Source organism: Diprion similis, chromosome 3 (genome assembly GCF_021155765.1).
Source record: "Diprion similis isolate iyDipSimi1 chromosome 3, iyDipSimi1.1, whole genome shotgun sequence".
NCBI lineage: Eukaryota > Metazoa > Arthropoda > Insecta > Hymenoptera > Diprionidae > Diprion > Diprion similis.
Window position 1 is genome coordinate 3,837,952 of NC_060107.1, and position 15,977 is coordinate 3,853,928.

At 44.4% G+C, this 15,977-nt stretch overlaps 4 protein-coding genes across 9 annotated transcripts; 2 read left to right on the forward strand and 2 right to left on the reverse strand.

Moving 5' to 3' along the window:
• The first annotated feature begins 961 nt into the window (after nucleotides 1-961).
• On the forward strand, nucleotides 962-9,832 carry LOC124404323 (titin). Of its 2 annotated transcripts, none has more exons than XM_046878364.1 (4): nucleotides 962-1,364; nucleotides 2,058-2,439; nucleotides 4,612-6,573; nucleotides 7,236-9,832. In XM_046878364.1, exons 1-4 carry the CDS (start codon nucleotides 1,156-1,158, stop codon nucleotides 9,579-9,581), a joined length of 4,899 nt encoding a protein of 1,632 aa, XP_046734320.1. In that variant the 5' UTR covers nucleotides 962-1,155; the 3' UTR covers nucleotides 9,582-9,832. The 2 variants fall into 2 exon arrangements, with proteins under 2 accessions (XP_046734320.1, XP_046734322.1); XM_046878366.1 differs by lacking the exon at nucleotides 962-1,364 and adding an exon at nucleotides 1,584-1,849 and having other exon boundaries at nucleotides 2,056-2,439.
• Nucleotides 9,531-11,658, reverse strand: LOC124404364 (negative elongation factor E). Its single transcript, XM_046878447.1, has 3 exons — nucleotides 11,410-11,658; nucleotides 10,538-11,034; nucleotides 9,531-10,280 (listed from the first exon to the last, which is right to left on the reverse strand). Exons 1-3 carry the CDS (start codon nucleotides 11,488-11,490, stop codon nucleotides 10,037-10,039), a joined length of 822 nt encoding a protein of 273 aa, XP_046734403.1. The 5' UTR covers nucleotides 11,491-11,658; the 3' UTR covers nucleotides 9,531-10,036.
• Nucleotides 11,659-12,016: 358 nt separating this feature from the next.
• Nucleotides 12,017-13,964, forward strand: LOC124404356 (queuine tRNA-ribosyltransferase accessory subunit 2). The gene is made up of 6 exons (XM_046878434.1): nucleotides 12,017-12,408; nucleotides 12,543-12,689; nucleotides 12,780-13,244; nucleotides 13,325-13,524; nucleotides 13,600-13,725; nucleotides 13,805-13,964. The coding sequence occupies exons 1-6, from the start codon at nucleotides 12,292-12,294 to the stop codon at nucleotides 13,926-13,928; spliced, it is 1,179 nt and encodes a 392-aa protein (XP_046734390.1). The 5' UTR covers nucleotides 12,017-12,291; the 3' UTR covers nucleotides 13,929-13,964.
• On the reverse strand, nucleotides 13,090-15,963 carry LOC124404353 (ZZ-type zinc finger-containing protein 3). Of its 5 annotated transcripts, XM_046878429.1 has the most exons (6): nucleotides 15,808-15,963; nucleotides 15,250-15,661; nucleotides 14,955-15,111; nucleotides 14,608-14,849; nucleotides 14,413-14,538; nucleotides 13,090-14,319 (listed from the first exon to the last, which is right to left on the reverse strand). In XM_046878429.1, the coding sequence occupies exons 2-6, from the start codon at nucleotides 15,637-15,639 to the stop codon at nucleotides 14,068-14,070; spliced, it is 1,167 nt and encodes a 388-aa protein (XP_046734385.1). In that variant the 5' UTR covers nucleotides 15,640-15,661; nucleotides 15,808-15,963; the 3' UTR covers nucleotides 13,090-14,067. The 5 variants fall into 5 exon arrangements, with proteins under 5 accessions (XP_046734385.1, XP_046734381.1, XP_046734380.1 ...); XM_046878425.1 differs by having other exon boundaries at nucleotides 14,413-14,849; nucleotides 15,250-15,663; nucleotides 15,819-15,963; XM_046878424.1 differs by having other exon boundaries at nucleotides 14,413-14,849.
• Nucleotides 15,964-15,977: the final 14 nt, after the last annotated feature.

Genomic DNA, 15,977 nt, shown 5'->3' on the forward strand with positions numbered 1-15,977 from the left:
CGAAATTCGTCTTTTCATATCTAGGTAGTAAATTGTTTAACAATGCTTACAATTAACGCGTGCAAGTGTATAAACAAGGTAGGGATATGACGATGGTGGAGAAGCGTTAAAAAAAAAAAATGGGAAGTTGAAAAAAAGCCACATGAATGAATGAATGAATAAATAAATAAATAAATGATACACAGACACACATGCATGTATACACACGAGTTCAACACCAACAAAACAAAAAAAAAAAGAAAGAAATATTAGGTATACACACTATATATACATATATGATACACAAAACGTTTCACTCTCGTGCGTAGGTAAACCCACGAAATTCACGTTTATAAATAAACAAAGCTTCGCGTTCGCCACGCGTTTTCTCAAGTTTTCGATATTAAATCAGGACTTATACATGGGTTTTTCAAAAGGCGTATTCGTATGCGCGAAAACGTATTCAACTGCAGAATAAGAGTAAGAAGAAGACGCAGCAGTCTCTGTGGATCCTAAAATAACCGAACACGTCCATACACGACATGATAGCAAAGAAGATAGCAGCAGTTTGGACACGCACAGAAGCATTTGGGGAAAATAGCCACGCTGGCTATAGATTTCCTCGATATACACCCACGCTGTTTAGCACCGCGTGTGACGTCAGCGGTGCATCAGCGTTCTATCGCTCGGTGGACACTTATTCCTATTTATGTAGAGCTGGGAGAGGATGAAGAGTGAGAAACGTAGGGAAAATCGAAAATTTCGGTGTTTTTTCACCGATCCGTAATCCCTTCGATCTCCGGGTTCCTCGAACCCGTCGCAGGTTGCGCAACTCGTTAGGGTCATCGGCGGTTGATGGTCCGGTCAATCGACTCTCATTGCCGGCAAGATCAGTCTCGCCAAAGAGAATAGGAAAGGCTATAAATAATGGCGCCCAAAGAGAGATCCCCGAGCGTTTCTTGGCCGAGTCCGGTGTAATCAGGTTCGACCCTGCAGAGGTGTGCGCGCCGCGACGCGACACTGACCGGGTCCGGTCCGTTCAAAAGTTGCATTAAAACTGCAGGAGTCAGGTCGCGTTAACGGCTCGTCGTCATGGCTTGACGCCTGAAGATCAGCCCGACGAAAGAGACGGTGAAGAGGTGGGAGTTGAAGGTTCGCGATCACCAGGACTCGGAGATGGCTGACCGGGGTGGCGAGAAGGGCCGGACCTCGAGGGCCTCGTCGACCTCGAGTTTGGGCCGCGAAGTTCGCTGCGGTTGTCAGTTTTACCAAAGCGATTCCTTGCTGCCGGAACGGAAGGCGATGATAGGTCGACCCTCTTCGAGGACAGCGATGCAGACACCACCGCCGATGGTTTCCGGTCGTATGGTCCAGGCAGACAGATGGTGAGTAGATATAGGTTCGAGGTTCTGTTTTGATTGGGGTACATAAAGCTTAGCAGAGCGCGGATGGTGTGTAAGAGAGAGAATCTCTCTGCCTGTATCATCCGGCATTTCAATCGCCGATTGGAGAACCGCGATTTCGTCATTGCGGACACCATCGCCATCGCGTTCTCGCTTAGTGTCCGAGCTATTTAGGGTCCGCCCGGCTGGCTATAGATAGAATCATCGGTCAGCTCGCAGTACCTCGTCCAGCGGCGACGAGGCATCTCCATCTCTCACCTTATTCCTCCGCATCTCCTCTATACGCGCCAATTCTGCATAGCCATGAAAAAACGAACCAGAAAACACCAGGGACCTTATACCGGGGTGGTGCAGGTGTAAAGGGGAAAAAATTTTAAGAAGAAGAAGAAAAGAAGAAAAAAATAACCAAAACCGTGGAACCGCGGAAAAAACGGATCCGCAATTGTGCCGGGGAGAAGATAAACCGAGACTAGTGTGTTCCTTAATTTTTACCATTTCTCGTCGCGCCAATTGCCCGCGAAGTTCTCTTTCGGTATCGTTAACTTTTGATTTTGAACTCGTTGGTATCACCTCGAGTCCTCCCGTTTTACCCCCTCTTTTCGCAACACCCTCATCGGGATCCAAGGGTGGTGCCTGGTCTTTTCCCGCATATACCAAGATGTCGTCTGCCCTTAGCGAGCACGAATACGAGCCGATCGGGACTCCGGCGTTGCTGATGGCCAGGAGCAACGCCAGCACACCTGGAACCACTGCGCCGGTGGTGCGGATCAACGACACGGACGTCGTACACGTCGCTGATAGCGACGAGAGCATCGACGCCCAGGAACGAAGACTGTACACCTCGAACAAGTTGGTCCTCGACGGGGACGTCGTCGTGCCTCTCGACGGCGAGATCGAGGATAACGCGATGCAGGCACGAGAACTCGGCGACAATGGCGACACGTCCGAGGACCAAGAGACACCCCAACAGCTACAGGATCGTCTCGAGGAGCGTTTCCTAAACGCAGCGACACCCTGCACCGAGTCCAGAACGGATGCTGAGATCAATACGAGTCAGGTAGCTCACCCACACTATGCACCTTCATTTTACCTCTCACTCCGTCTAGGTAGCTTATGCACTTTCTCTCTCTCTCTTTCTCTCTCTCTCTCTCCTTATCACACCGCACTTACGAGAGAAATGCATTTTTTCTTCACGGCTGCGCGGAGAGCACAATTTACTCTTTACAAAAATATGCCGCCTTGAGTAATAATTTTTTTTTTTTTTTTTTCGCTTTTCGTTACCATGTGGGTTATCAATTATTCATATATTTTTGTACGTTTTTCTTTTTGGAAAAAAATGTAGTTAACCGAAATTATTAGACGATATCAATTATTTTCGGAGCCTTTAATTAGATTTCTGTACGCTACTATAGCGGAATACTTGGAGCAAAACCTAGATGGATGAGGAATAATTTCATTCGTCAGAGTTTCATTGTTTTTTTTTATTTTGTTATTTTTTTTAACAATCTCGATAACTACTCCGAGTCTAGGGGTGAAGTTGAATTATTAACGGAGTCGTAGATCGTACGCTGGTTCCGTTTGAGTATTTAAAAGTTGTGTAGAAAGTTTGGAACCAGTACGAAAAGCTTTTGTGACTTTAATCCTGGTAAAGTAGGCTTCTAACGACTTTGAGTCTTAATAAGTCGGGGAAATTTCAGTCGCGTTGTTTCGCGTTGTTTCGCGTTTTTGCCCACCTGTTATCGGCGAATATTATATTACACGAAAATATTTCCCGACTCTAAAATCTCGTGTAATTATAACAGATCAATACGAATCCGAATACGAGAAATTTACATAACTAGTATACCTACATATATGCATATTGATCCAAAATAATCGAATTCAATTTTAAGTCTATTTGTATGATCAGATAAGTTTGAATTACCAAAGTCTAAAGTTCCTATTTTTTTTTTTGCAATATCGAGCTAAGAACAATTAATTATTAAACACCGAACACATCTGAACTTGAACTCATAGAAATGCCCTTAAAAACTATCGAATTTCCAACGCGAAATTAAACGCGACGAATGTTTAGTTATCCGTATACCTATGTGTGTGCGTAGATTTATTTTTTCTTTTTTTTTTTTTTTTTTTTTTTTTTTCATCGTATCTGTACAGCGAAGACTTGAAGTAGCCGTGATTCAACGAGGCTGTGACGCAAAAGATTCTAAAACAGTCCGGAACCGAGCGCAAACAACTGTTTGTCTCTGTGCCCGGTCGGTTTAAGACTCGCGCGACACGTTCAAGTATGAAAATAAATCATCTCAACAAACGGGCTTATTGTTAGATACACATAGAACGCTGACGTAAAAGTTTGCACTTTGAAATGCACACGCAAATCGATTCGGTATCGATATTTGAAATAGAAAAGAATAAAGGGCGAAGTTTAAAGTCGCAGTAAACAACCGATAAAATGCCAAATCTAATTAGACGCTGTTGGCACTTGCCGATAATAATTAATCCGGCTATATAGTACAAATACGACAAATTCCAAGGAGAGGGGAGAAAAATCTGATCGATGATACGAATCTTCGCATCGTTGATAATCGATGAGGTGAATTGAAAGACGTTGCTTAAAATTCTTTGAACAAGATTGGTTTTCGAATGGAATAAAATAGATAAATAAATGAAACTTTTAACCGTTTTTCAATTCTCCTGTTCAATTATACATTGCGTATTCAAAAATGTAGGTAATATCGTGGAAAAAAATGAGGAGAAATGTATTTTGCACTGCATGGAGGAATAATCTCTGACCTAAATGAAATTCTTACGATGTTGGCGAGGTAAAAAAAAAACATAAAAAAAAAAAAAAAAAAAACGTTACTCGCAGCAGCATCGCTCGACTCCGAAACTCCGGAGTCTCTGCTCTCTGTTACCTAACTTATTCAAGAACCGCGGAGGTAATATTAGCATTTCGTGTGGAAAATAGGCCGCGCCCACAACCAAAAGCCACACAGCTCTGTATATCGGTGTGCGGTTTACGAACTGTTTAATACAAGCGAGTTGTATGTACCTGTAGTAGCTATCTCTGCATTAAACGTATATAAATAAACTCGTTGGATTGCTGGGATTTTTGGTGAAAAATGACGAAAATCGAGAATTGAATGAAATTTTGTGGGAAAATTGAGGGTCTTGAATGCAGGGAAAAATGAAAACACGTCTCCTGAAACCCTTTCGCTGTTAATTTCAGGTGGACTCATCGGCCCTGGAGGAGCTTCCGCTCCGTCGCGGCGCTCGGGGTTTTCCCCAGCGGTTGCGTTCTCAAGCAGGAAAGCTGCGCTCCCGTCTACGAGGAATACAACGGCCGAGTTTCTCGTTGCCGGAACGACAAAAGACAGATAACAAGATGACGAAAACGACGAAAGTTGAAAAGCCGAAGGTGGTGAAGCCGAAGGGTGAAAAATCGCGGTTTTCGCTACCGGATAGACCGAAGTTCTCGATGCCAGAGCGGCCAAAATTCAACTTTCCAGATCGGGCCAAATTCTCGATGCCCGAGCGGCCAAAGTTCAGCATGAAACGGCCCAACATAAATCTGCCGACTTTGGGCCGCGTCCGGAAGCCACTGAAGGAGCGACAGAACTCGAGCGAGTCAAACTCCAGCGCAAAACGCAATATATTTGACTTTTCAACGTACCCAAGACTCTTCGACAGAAAGTCGAAGAACCGGGGCGAATACGCGACGTCGTCGCCGAAGGCGTCGCGCGGCCAGTCACCGGAAGTCGCGACCGTTCCCCGGGTCAAAAAGAAGGCCCCGATCGGTGCGAGATGGGTGCAAAAATTCTCGGACCTAAAATTTGCGGACGACGAACCGGAGAGTGCGGTCGAACGTTCGAAGCCCTGGCGCCATCCTTCGATAGAGGAACCCCAAGTCGCCTTCCGACGCGAGGCAACTGAATCCAGAGAGCGACTTCCCTGGGAGGAATCCGATGACCGTTCAATCGAGCCACCGGCACCGCCGCCTCCGCTTCCCGACGAAATCGCCGACGAAGAATCCCGCGAAGATCACGGGATCCGGGACCGAGAAGAGGACGAGGACGTCGACTACGAAGAGGACTCCGCGGACATCGAGAACCGACGAATAATAGTCGCTCTTCCTCTGGGTCAGGGCCTGCTGCAGAGTCCCGAAGACGAGTTGGCAGCGCACATCGTCGAGGAGGTTCCCGACCCGAGACTCTATCCTCGTGGATTACGCGGCGAGTCCTTGGAAGAGGAGATGCGAAGGCGAGGAGCTAAGGACAAGTGGCGACACGAATCGGACGAGGAGATGGCCGAGGAACGACCGGAGAAGGTTGAGATCGGGGGACGGGATCCGTACGGACACGATGAATACTCCGGAGAAATGGTAGCCGAAGACGGTTACGGGGGTGAATTCATGCCGATCGATCCCCCGATGAAATACGTTTTGGAGCGCGAGCAGACGCCGGAGGATTCGAGTATGCGGTCCGACCGGGAACAGCAGTCCAGCGGGAGTTCGTCGGACCGTCGACGACGCGGTGTCCTCGAGGAAATAGACTCGGACGAGTTCTTCCTCCGCGCCAAGGGGATAAGTCAGGACGACATGAACCTGGGCCGGTTTCTGGCGAGCGAAATCCGCGACGCTTTTAGACCAACGGCAAACGCCCTCGCCGATCAGGAACTGGATCTCCATCCACCGACGCGTCCCGTCCGCACCAGGTCCCTCAGGAAGAAGCGGAGGGACGAAACGCCCCCGGAATCCTACGACGCGACGCCGCCGGCCCGTCCGAAGAGGGACAGACGACGCAGCGAAGACTCAGTCAGGGTTGACGAGTACGAGAGCTATTTGCCAGAAAGAACCGGAAGTGTTTCGGGCTCTCGACACCGCGTTATGTACCAGACTGAAGCTGTTCCCCGAGCCGTTGAACCTCTGGATGATATCGTGGTCGTCAAGCCGGCTCGCAGGAAGTCCAGGTCCGTCGCCAGGAGCTGCTCGGATTTTGGATCTGACGTTCTTCCGCCTCGTCCTACGCCCCCCACCCCCCCTGTTGCACCACGACGCCGGAAACGAGGCCGTCGTAATATCGACGCCAACGGAAACGGGCCGTACCTTAACGGCCACGGACCAACAACCGCCGTCTGCAACGGACATCGTCGGGACGTCGAGTGGTCGGAGGGAATCGACTATCCCCCTGAGGTGAGAGAAAAATTATTCTTCAATTTTGCACGAATTTTAAAGAAAAAGTAAGATGATAAAAGAATTTATATAAAGTTTCGGAAGACATCAAAATTTGTAGAAAAGGATTCCGCCCCATTATTTGCGGGATTTTTGGTTCGGGTGAAAATGTAGAAAGTTAGAATATAGAAAGGCCAAAAAACGTAGCGCCGTTAAAATTCTGACAGTTCGCTGTTTTGGTCTTCTATACTTTAAGGGGTACTACAATGAAATTTTGATAATATTGAGTCTTTGAATTTTGAAACGACTAAAAAAGATGTGATCAAAAATTCCTCCCAACAAAATTTATATTATGGTAATAGGTGTCCTGAAAAAAAATTTTAATCTTCTGCGATGAAAGTGCATGCGCAAGGAACTTTTGGGAGTAGTACGCTAAATATTTTCTGCCAAAAGTTCCTTGCGCATGCACTTTCATCGCAGAAGATTGAAAATTTTTTTCAGGACACCTATTACCATAATATAAATTTTGTTGGGAGGAATTTATGATCACATCTTTTTAGTCATTTGAAAATGAAAAAACTCGATACCACCGAAATTTCACCGAAGTCCCTCCTTAACAGGACTTTGCAAATTCTTTCCCAATTTCCAAAACCACCCTGCAACCTTACATAAAAATTTTCCAGGTTTCTAATGAGCCAGAAAACTTGAATCGCGAACAATTGCAGACCCTGGTGAACCGTCTGGATCACGAGTACATAGAGCCAGCTCCAATCGCGCCAAAGCGCAGATCGAGGTCGCGGGGAACCTCGGTGGCAGACGACGACAGAACATCGAGAGGAGCCGAGTCGCTGCCGGAGGTGAGCTACCTCGACGAGGAGGACGGAGCGGGCCAGGAGACGGACTCACGTGACCTCCCGGGTTACGCTGTTGTCGACAAACGGGAAAAGCCTCCGAGGCCACCACCGCCGAGGAGACGTCGCGAGAAGTTCGCCACGTCGCCGAGAACCCCACCGTCAACGGCGATCCCGACAGTCCCAGTGCGGCCCACCCGAGCCTACAGCACTTTGGGACCCGCAGCGAGACGGCGGTCGCCCTCCGAGGACAGGTCGGTAAACCAGATGGATGTCACGCCGTATACAGAGCTCGACTCCGACGACCCGGACTGCAACGATCTGCAGAGCGGTCAGGTTGTCAACAAGATTCAAGGCCGGCCACTTCCAGCTCCACCACGACCACCCAGATCGCGTCGCGACGCTCCGGATCAGGTCAGCACAATCTCAAACGGCCTCGGCGAGGTTGCCGCATCTACCCAGACAGACCCGCTGCCTGACGACGTGGTGATCGAGGAAGAGGTCACCAGGGCGAGACTCGTTATGACACCGTCTCGAGCTGGTTCTCAGATCCTCGTTTCCACCGAGCGCGTCGCGAGCCCGACTTTCGGGAGAAATTCACCCGCTGTGCCACCTCTGCCACAGTCAGTTCACTCCGAGAGGTTCGTCGAGCCGTCTGAAGAGGCTGAGACCGGAACGCCGGATCCTCGCGGGCCCGAGGAGCGACCTGAAAGACCCGCGACTCCAGCCAGACCCACGACTTCGCTCCTTCCGCAGCAAGATGAGAGGATCAGGATCGCCAGTCTTGAGGTAGGGGACCTCAGGGTGGAACGGCTGAATGTGAGTCAACTTGAGGCCCACAAAATATCGGCGTCCGAAGTAGACGCGATTGTAGTTTCCGCTTCGGAGATGTCGAATAATTCGAATACGTCCAACGCGCAGGACGCTGGAATCCATCCGTCGCTGTTGAGGGAGTTGATTGCGATCAGGAGTCACCTTGAACAAGCTGCTTTGGCTCGGCAGGGACCCGATCCGACTCCTGAGAGTTCGCGGGTCCAGACTTTCGACGAGGAGGTAATGGACCAGCCCTTGTCCGCAGTTGATGAACTTATTGAGGCATTGAAGAAGTCTGACCGCAACGATGAGGGAACTGAAATCATGGAAGAAAGTGAGAGAATTGATGAACAGGTTGAAACTAAAGACGAAAAAACATTGCACGAGGCGCCTACTAAGCCTGTTGAGGAAGAATTGCAGTCGATAAGTAAAATTGAAATCGTTCAGGAAGTTAGTCAGCGAGACGAGACTAAGACGGAAGTCACAGAAGACATCAAGGTTCGCGACGAATCACCAGCATCCGCAGATGTAGTTGCGGTGAAACCCGATGATAAGACTCCAGAAAAAGACCCCGAAGTTGAATGCACCGGCGACTCGGTTTCTACGGTAAAAACTTCAAGTGTTGAATCAGCTCTGACACCACCAACGATTATCAAGAATTGTGAACCGGTCAAGGCTCAAGTGTCGCCGAATCTTTCCGAGTCTGATACAGTTTCCAACTTGAACGCTGACCAAGAGGAGATACGGACTCAAGGCCAATCCTCTCTCAGAGACGAGAGCAAAGATGAAAAACGAAAGTGTCCGAGATCCAGGTCGTCGTCTCCGACGATAGACGGAATAAAGGCTGTGAGGCAGACGGCTTCTCCAGTTAAATCGCTACCGCCGTTGATCTCGGTGACACCTGACACACCCGATCCAGTTCCTAGCCCGATACCAGAAGTCCAGGCACAGCCGCAGCGCGCAACTGTGTCTTACACTCAAAGCATAGACGAAGAAGTCTCTCTGAGGCAGCAGGTTGCCGGAGTCACGCAGTTCGTGGCTTTCCCAACGTCGCAAATTCCAGCAAACTTCTTCTCCCTAGCATCTCCGATGGACTCAAGGTATGAGTCTGAACCGAGTATAATGGACACGACCCAGCAGCTACTGAGGGCTCTTAGATTGGCTGGTACCAGAGCAATGAGGCATTTTGTTGGCTACGTTGCTTCCAGAGTGAGCACTGAAGATCGTGGAGAAAAGACCAAGGAAATTGAACTTGCGATATGCGCGCTACTGCTATTGATAGCTGGCCTCCTCATTTTGTGTTTTGGGTCACCGAGAACCGTGACACATCATCATCATTGGGATTACTTCAACCCGCCGCAATGAAGCTGATGTCATCGGTGCACGATTTTATGAAGAAATATTTCAGAGCACATGAACATTTGAAATGTGACAAAAACGGCTTCGCATATACGCCATACGTATCCCTCGAAACAGATTAATGCACTATTATTTTGATATAATGATGATAGTGGATTTGTACACAACCCTATAGTTTGATTTATCAAATTATTATTGTTTATTAATTATATTGTTGATGGTTACCTACGTTTTAATAAATCTGTAAATTATTTACACTTTAGGCAAACTTAACAATCTCCTTTTCCATAAATATCCAAGTAGTCTCGACGATATTTAGCTTGGCTATTTAAAAATTTACCTTCGTTTCTCTAGAGTACCTGTACACCGCAAGTCCAGGTATCGGCTCCACTCAATTTTCACAGGTAAAACGCACAATTATAAAAGTCCTATTACAACTCCCATCAAGCTTCTTAGTCCATTTATCCAAAGAGATCTTCGTCGTAAACCTTTAGATCTCGTCTATCCTTATGCGAACTCTTTTGGGAGTAACTGGCTGCTACTGAAGACCACATCGAACTCGATGTGGTGTCGTTAATGGGATCTATCACAGGCTGCCTTCGCGCTAAAGACACTTTCAGCTGTATCGACGATACCATGCTGCCGTCCATTTCACTGATGGCTCTTTCCGCCACCTCAGCTTTGTCAAATGTTATGAATCCTCGGCTAAAATAATAAGAATTAAAATATAATATATATTTGTATTTGTCAGGTATCTAATAAATAAAAAACTCAGAACCCCTTAAGAATTTAGATACAAGAAGTGTAAGCACAAAACTGAAAATGATTGTATCGAATTCAAAAATTGTTAATATTGTAAAAAGAAAAGTGCGTACAGTTTAAAATTAACTTTTATTCTTAGAGTTTCTAACCACTTCACCAGAAGCATGGTGAATTCTAGTATTGAAAATGGTATTACTTACTTCTTCTCTGTTTCCATAGAAATATTTACAATCGGTCCAAATGTTTGGAAGTGTTTCTTGAGAAAATCTTCTGATATTTTATGTCCACAAACAAATATCGTGTTGCCAGCGCGAGGTTTGGCTTCTGTCCTAGTCCCCGACTGTTTGTCAGGCAGCCCTCTTTCCTCGTGGTCCCGAGCACTGACAAAACTATCATATAAGTCCTTTACTCTAGGTCTCGACGCCTCAGTATCGTCTTCCTCTGGTTGCGTCGCCGAGAACGGTTGATAAGAACAAATAGTTTTCTCTGTACTATTAAGTTTCCTTTCCAACCCTCTCGGCCTCTTGAATGACTGCTCCGGACGCTTTGGCGTCTTCGTAATGGCTGGGATGATTCCAGACTTGATTAATTTTTTAGCAACTTCTCGAGCATCCCTGGCTTCTGTAGGCCTCTTTGGCAACTGAAGTATACGCTCAGGCTCCGGTTTGGGTGTTTTTAGAGCTTGCAAGGCTTTTTTCTTGAAAAAGAACGCAAGCAGAGTTAGGGTTTAAGGTGATTAAATGAATTAAGATATCTAAACTAAAATCTCAATTATGAAGTAAAAGATACATTGGATAGATAGTTTGCCAGAAATATATTCAACTCGCCAGTGATATACTTAAAATCAGTACAGGCTACAAAAAATGACTTCCTTGACGTCAGTTTTGAGGTTGGAAGAGACGAAACAGAATTACTGGACGCGTTAAATGCGGTAAGTTTAGGGTTATGTTAAGCAGATTCGATGTCCAAGAGCTGATTGATATTAAACCGTGAGAACGAAAGGTCGCAGTGAAGTTTTCATGAATATAAACAAGACATTGCATACGGACTAGCAAAGCGAGGGAAAAATTACCTTCCGTTTGAGTTTGTTGTATTTAGCCTGCAGCATTAATTCCTCTTCAGTTAAATTCGACGGAAAGTGTAAGTACACCATTTTATCATATCACCGTACGCTAACCCTTCGTATAAACCGAATAAAAATAACACATAAATAGTTGGAAATATAACAAATTTTCGCGCAAAACGTCAACACACATAACCTACGGACCCCGGAATCAACAAAACGACGCACCGCTAACACCGACCTCTGCACCACTATACTAACGTGTCTCTTACTTGGCAGCGCTGTCTGGAACGGTGTGCGTTTCTGAAACTAATTTTCGAGATTCGCCGGCCGGTAACTGCAGATCAATTACCGACTGGTATCCTGCTACACCAACTTACAGCGGTCGATAATCAATTATTGTTCAATTCAGTATCTCGACGGCTCCCGCCGATAAAGAAGATCGTTAACACAGCTCCTTACGGCCCCAGACTCGCCAGGGTCCCAGTTACCCGCAAAGTACTGGCTACTGGTCATAAAAATTTACCGAGGGGTAACCGTCTTTGAGTTCCTTTGTCAACGGTTAATTCCACAGACCCCCATGCGGAATAATGTCGGTGGTTAGTTGTCACTATTTGAGGTTATGTCGTGTGCTCAATTCGCAGCACTATGAATGTACCACCTACACATGAGTCTGGGAGAAATATTGACTAATAAAAGCAACGTCATTTGACACCCACAGAAGTACTTAAAACGTTGAACTATTAGTGTTATCAGTCACGTCTATAAAATCATAGAAATCGACGCATGTTCTTTTCTAACCTACTAAAACAATGATGTAGTTTCAGTCTGGTACTAATAATTTTCAAGTAACCTGTTGTGCTCTGTACTACATGAAGTTCACAAACCAAAATGAAGTTTATACCAGAATTGTTTACTCGATGTTCAGCGCGGCTCGGTACACTGTCAGAATTAGAGAGAATACCTGATGTGGTATTGGAAACTCCGCTATTAATGCTTTACACCAAGGTTTTCTTTTTCTGTATATCTAATTTTCTAATTTACCTCTAATCTCAACTTTTAGTGAAATTTTAATGTAAGCAAAGACTATCCACGCAATTAAAATCTATTTTTTATCAAACAATATTTACAAACAATTTCAGCGTGGCAGCATTCCGCATGTTACCAGAGAGGTATTGGAAATGATTACGCCGGAAAAGTTGTTACTGACAATGTCGCTGCCTACAACATTTGACATGGCTGATCCCGTCCGGCAATTTAAATCAATTGCAGATTTCGTGGGATTGAAGGTAGAGTATAAATTGTGACATAAATTAGAGAGTAAGATTTCAAAAGATGCGTTGTGAATATGCTCCCTTAATAATCATATTATTATTTAGGAATATCCTGCATTTCTTACAATAGAAGACCCGGCACAAGCCACTGTTTCTGGCTACAATGATGAAGACACTATTGCAGTGTGGACCAGACATGGAAAACAGATAATTAATGCAGACCGCTATATGGATATAGTCGAAGCATTTAGGCCTGACTTTTATCTGGCACTATACGACGGCGATACCCACTCCGGTAGCAGTTCTAAGAGGATTGCAAAATCTGTAGACCGCAGTAGAATAATGCTTGATAAGTGTTTGGCCAGACATACGGTGTCTGAAGTTTTAAGAAATAAAGGCATTTTAGGCGCTGTTGGCGGCGGATACAACACCACAGCTAGAGAACTCAGCATAAAAAATTTAGAAGGCAAAAATTTGGCTGGATATGTTATTGATGGGTTACACAATAACGGACCAGAAACTGAAAAGATCCCTTTCCAATCTGTGGAGGATATCGTCAAACACACGATTGTTGGTACATCATCAAAACACTGCTCTACTCAGCTTCTTGAATATTTCATTTACCAACCTGATTGCATTATTTTTTTCAGAGCTTATTACCACAGGACAAGATGCGTGTCTCGATGGGTGCCTGGAACCCTGTAACTGTAATGAATCTCATTAAACTAGGAGTGGATTTATTCGATTCTTCTTATCCATATCTCGTCACTGAAAGATCATGTGCTCTCACATTTTTATACCATCATTCTGAATCTGGCGAATCGCCTATGATATCGATTTCAGAAAAACGGTAATTTACACTGTCTATGCGTCTATATCTTGAATTGAACAAAACAGTATCTGATTTACTTTTTGATCGTTCAAGGTATGCGGATGATTTCACACCTATTTGCAAAGATTGCAAGTGTTTGACATGCTTAAATCATACGAAAGCGTATCTGCATCACTTATATCAAACCAAAGAACTCTTGGGCGCAGTTCTCTTGATGATGTAAGTAAAATAAAGAGCATTCTTCTTAGCAATCTTTTTAAAGCAATTTATACTTCTGCCGAACTTCTTACAATTTCAGACACAACATACATCATTACCTAGAGTATTTCAAGGAGATTCGAAACAGTTTGAGGAACGGCACTTTTCGAGAACTAGAAACCAAAATTTATGTTATATTTGCTAAAAATGATCCAGCGAACTAAAATTTGTGTATAGCATCAATAAAACCATTTTTTCTAGGACTTGGTTGTTCTCTGATTTGAAAACATATCTCAATACGCAAAATAATTTAATCATGCTACAATGAAACGAGGCAAGTTGATTTAACTGTATAAATTACAATTATTCAGGCAGAAAATTAGGATCTAGGTAATTGTAGGATGAATTACTGAAATTTTGTGGAAAGTAGTCTGTGTCGTAGCTTCTATTTGACTGAGGTGGTCGGACGGCACGTAATTTGTGTAATGGGGAATGCATTGGCGTTTCAGACTCCAATTGTGCGACGGCACAATCTCCACAGAGATTGGTTTTACTTTGACAATCTTCGCAATACCATCGCGTACCCTTCAGAGGCTCTTCTTCGCACAATGAACACTGCAAACAATAACGTTAAATGCATTAACAAAAATAAAGTTCATAGTCGTGATTTTCATTATTCAGGCTCGAAATAAATTTCAAGTGACCCACTTTGTACCCAACATGCTGATAAGCCTGCAACTGTTCGTCTTCTTTTTCTGCTTTGACTTGTCGAAGCAACTGAATATGTCTCAATTCTGCAGTATCTTCAGTTGTTCCATTTCCACCATCATCCTCCTGAACAGATTCCAAGCATCTGAAGTTTACTTCAGAACTTGATAAAACATTGAGAGTTAGAAGACTTACCGAGTCCTCCGTCACAGACATATCGCGCATATCGTCGCCAATGTTGAAAGACATGTCCTGATGTGGAAAAAACGTGGAGGGTCTGAACAACAAATAATTATTTCTTTGGTGTCTGTGATTCAAACTTCGTTTAACATCCAATTTAACTTTCGGTCCCCTTCCGGGAATGGGAAGTCCAGCTCTGAGTAGCTTGATGAAATATTTTTGAACGCGGCTCGAGACCTGTTTAGGCGTTCGATTTCCTGTGATATAATAAATCACAGATTTAGAATTGTATGTTACCAAAGATTAAAGATCGACTAATTATGGAATGATTTCACATTAGTTATAAAACGAAAAACATTTACCAAGCGCATTGGCAATTTTGGTCCAACGGCGCATTTCTACTTCTTCAGGTGGATATTCGACCAGAAGTTCCTCTAAACGTCGCTGTTCTTCGGTTGTCCATAGCTGATTAAATGTTTCAGGTTTTGTTTGGTCAAATGCTCGGCCTCGCACAAGAACCTGGAACATAGAAACATTGCATTTAAAAGAAAAAATGAAATTACAATAGAACTAGTACAATATTAGAGTAAGGGAAGATTTGCTTGAAGATTGTAAGAACCATAATTTATATGTGTTATAACTCATTAAGAAAATTACCTTTCCATCGTCCGGTTCGCTTTTTATTTGAAGTTGAGGAAGAATCGGTCCATGCCGAGTTTGTGGCCGCATAGAGCTATCGGGTAAAACTATATTGTACTGAGTCCAATCAATGTAAGGAATTTCAGCAATTTTTTGTGGACCAGGAAGTTCGAGAAGATCGCCATCCTGTAGTTTGGCGACAAAAGATATGGGATCCTTGACTGCAGCTGCTTGAATTTCTAATAATTTGTCCAAGTCAGCGATTCCTTGGGTTCTCTGAGCCTCTAGTATTACAATTGTTTTTAAAAGTGCTGTATAATCTTTGTTCCCCTTTAGTGCCAGGTGATCGGATTCAAAGTAATATTCCCCATCCTCTGTCTCAGAGTTACGCATCTCTTCGTCATTCATTATTGTGCTTGTAGAAGAAATTCTAAGGAGAAAGAGGATTCATATTAGAATAAATTTTCGTAGGAAATATAAAACTTGCAAACACGACTGACAATTTGTAAGAATCTGTCAACAATTGCCCAGACTTGTTATTATTGTCAAATATAATTGGAAATAAAACAATCTCACCCTCGCAATTTTGTTACCTCCTGACGATATCCGAAATTCCTCACAAGATAAACAATAATTAAAGTAGGGAAAACTTTTAAGCATGCTAATAAACCCAAATAACAAATACAGCGTCAGAAACTATGAACCAGATTGATTTTGAGGTTATGTCAGCGTCGGTAGGCCTGATA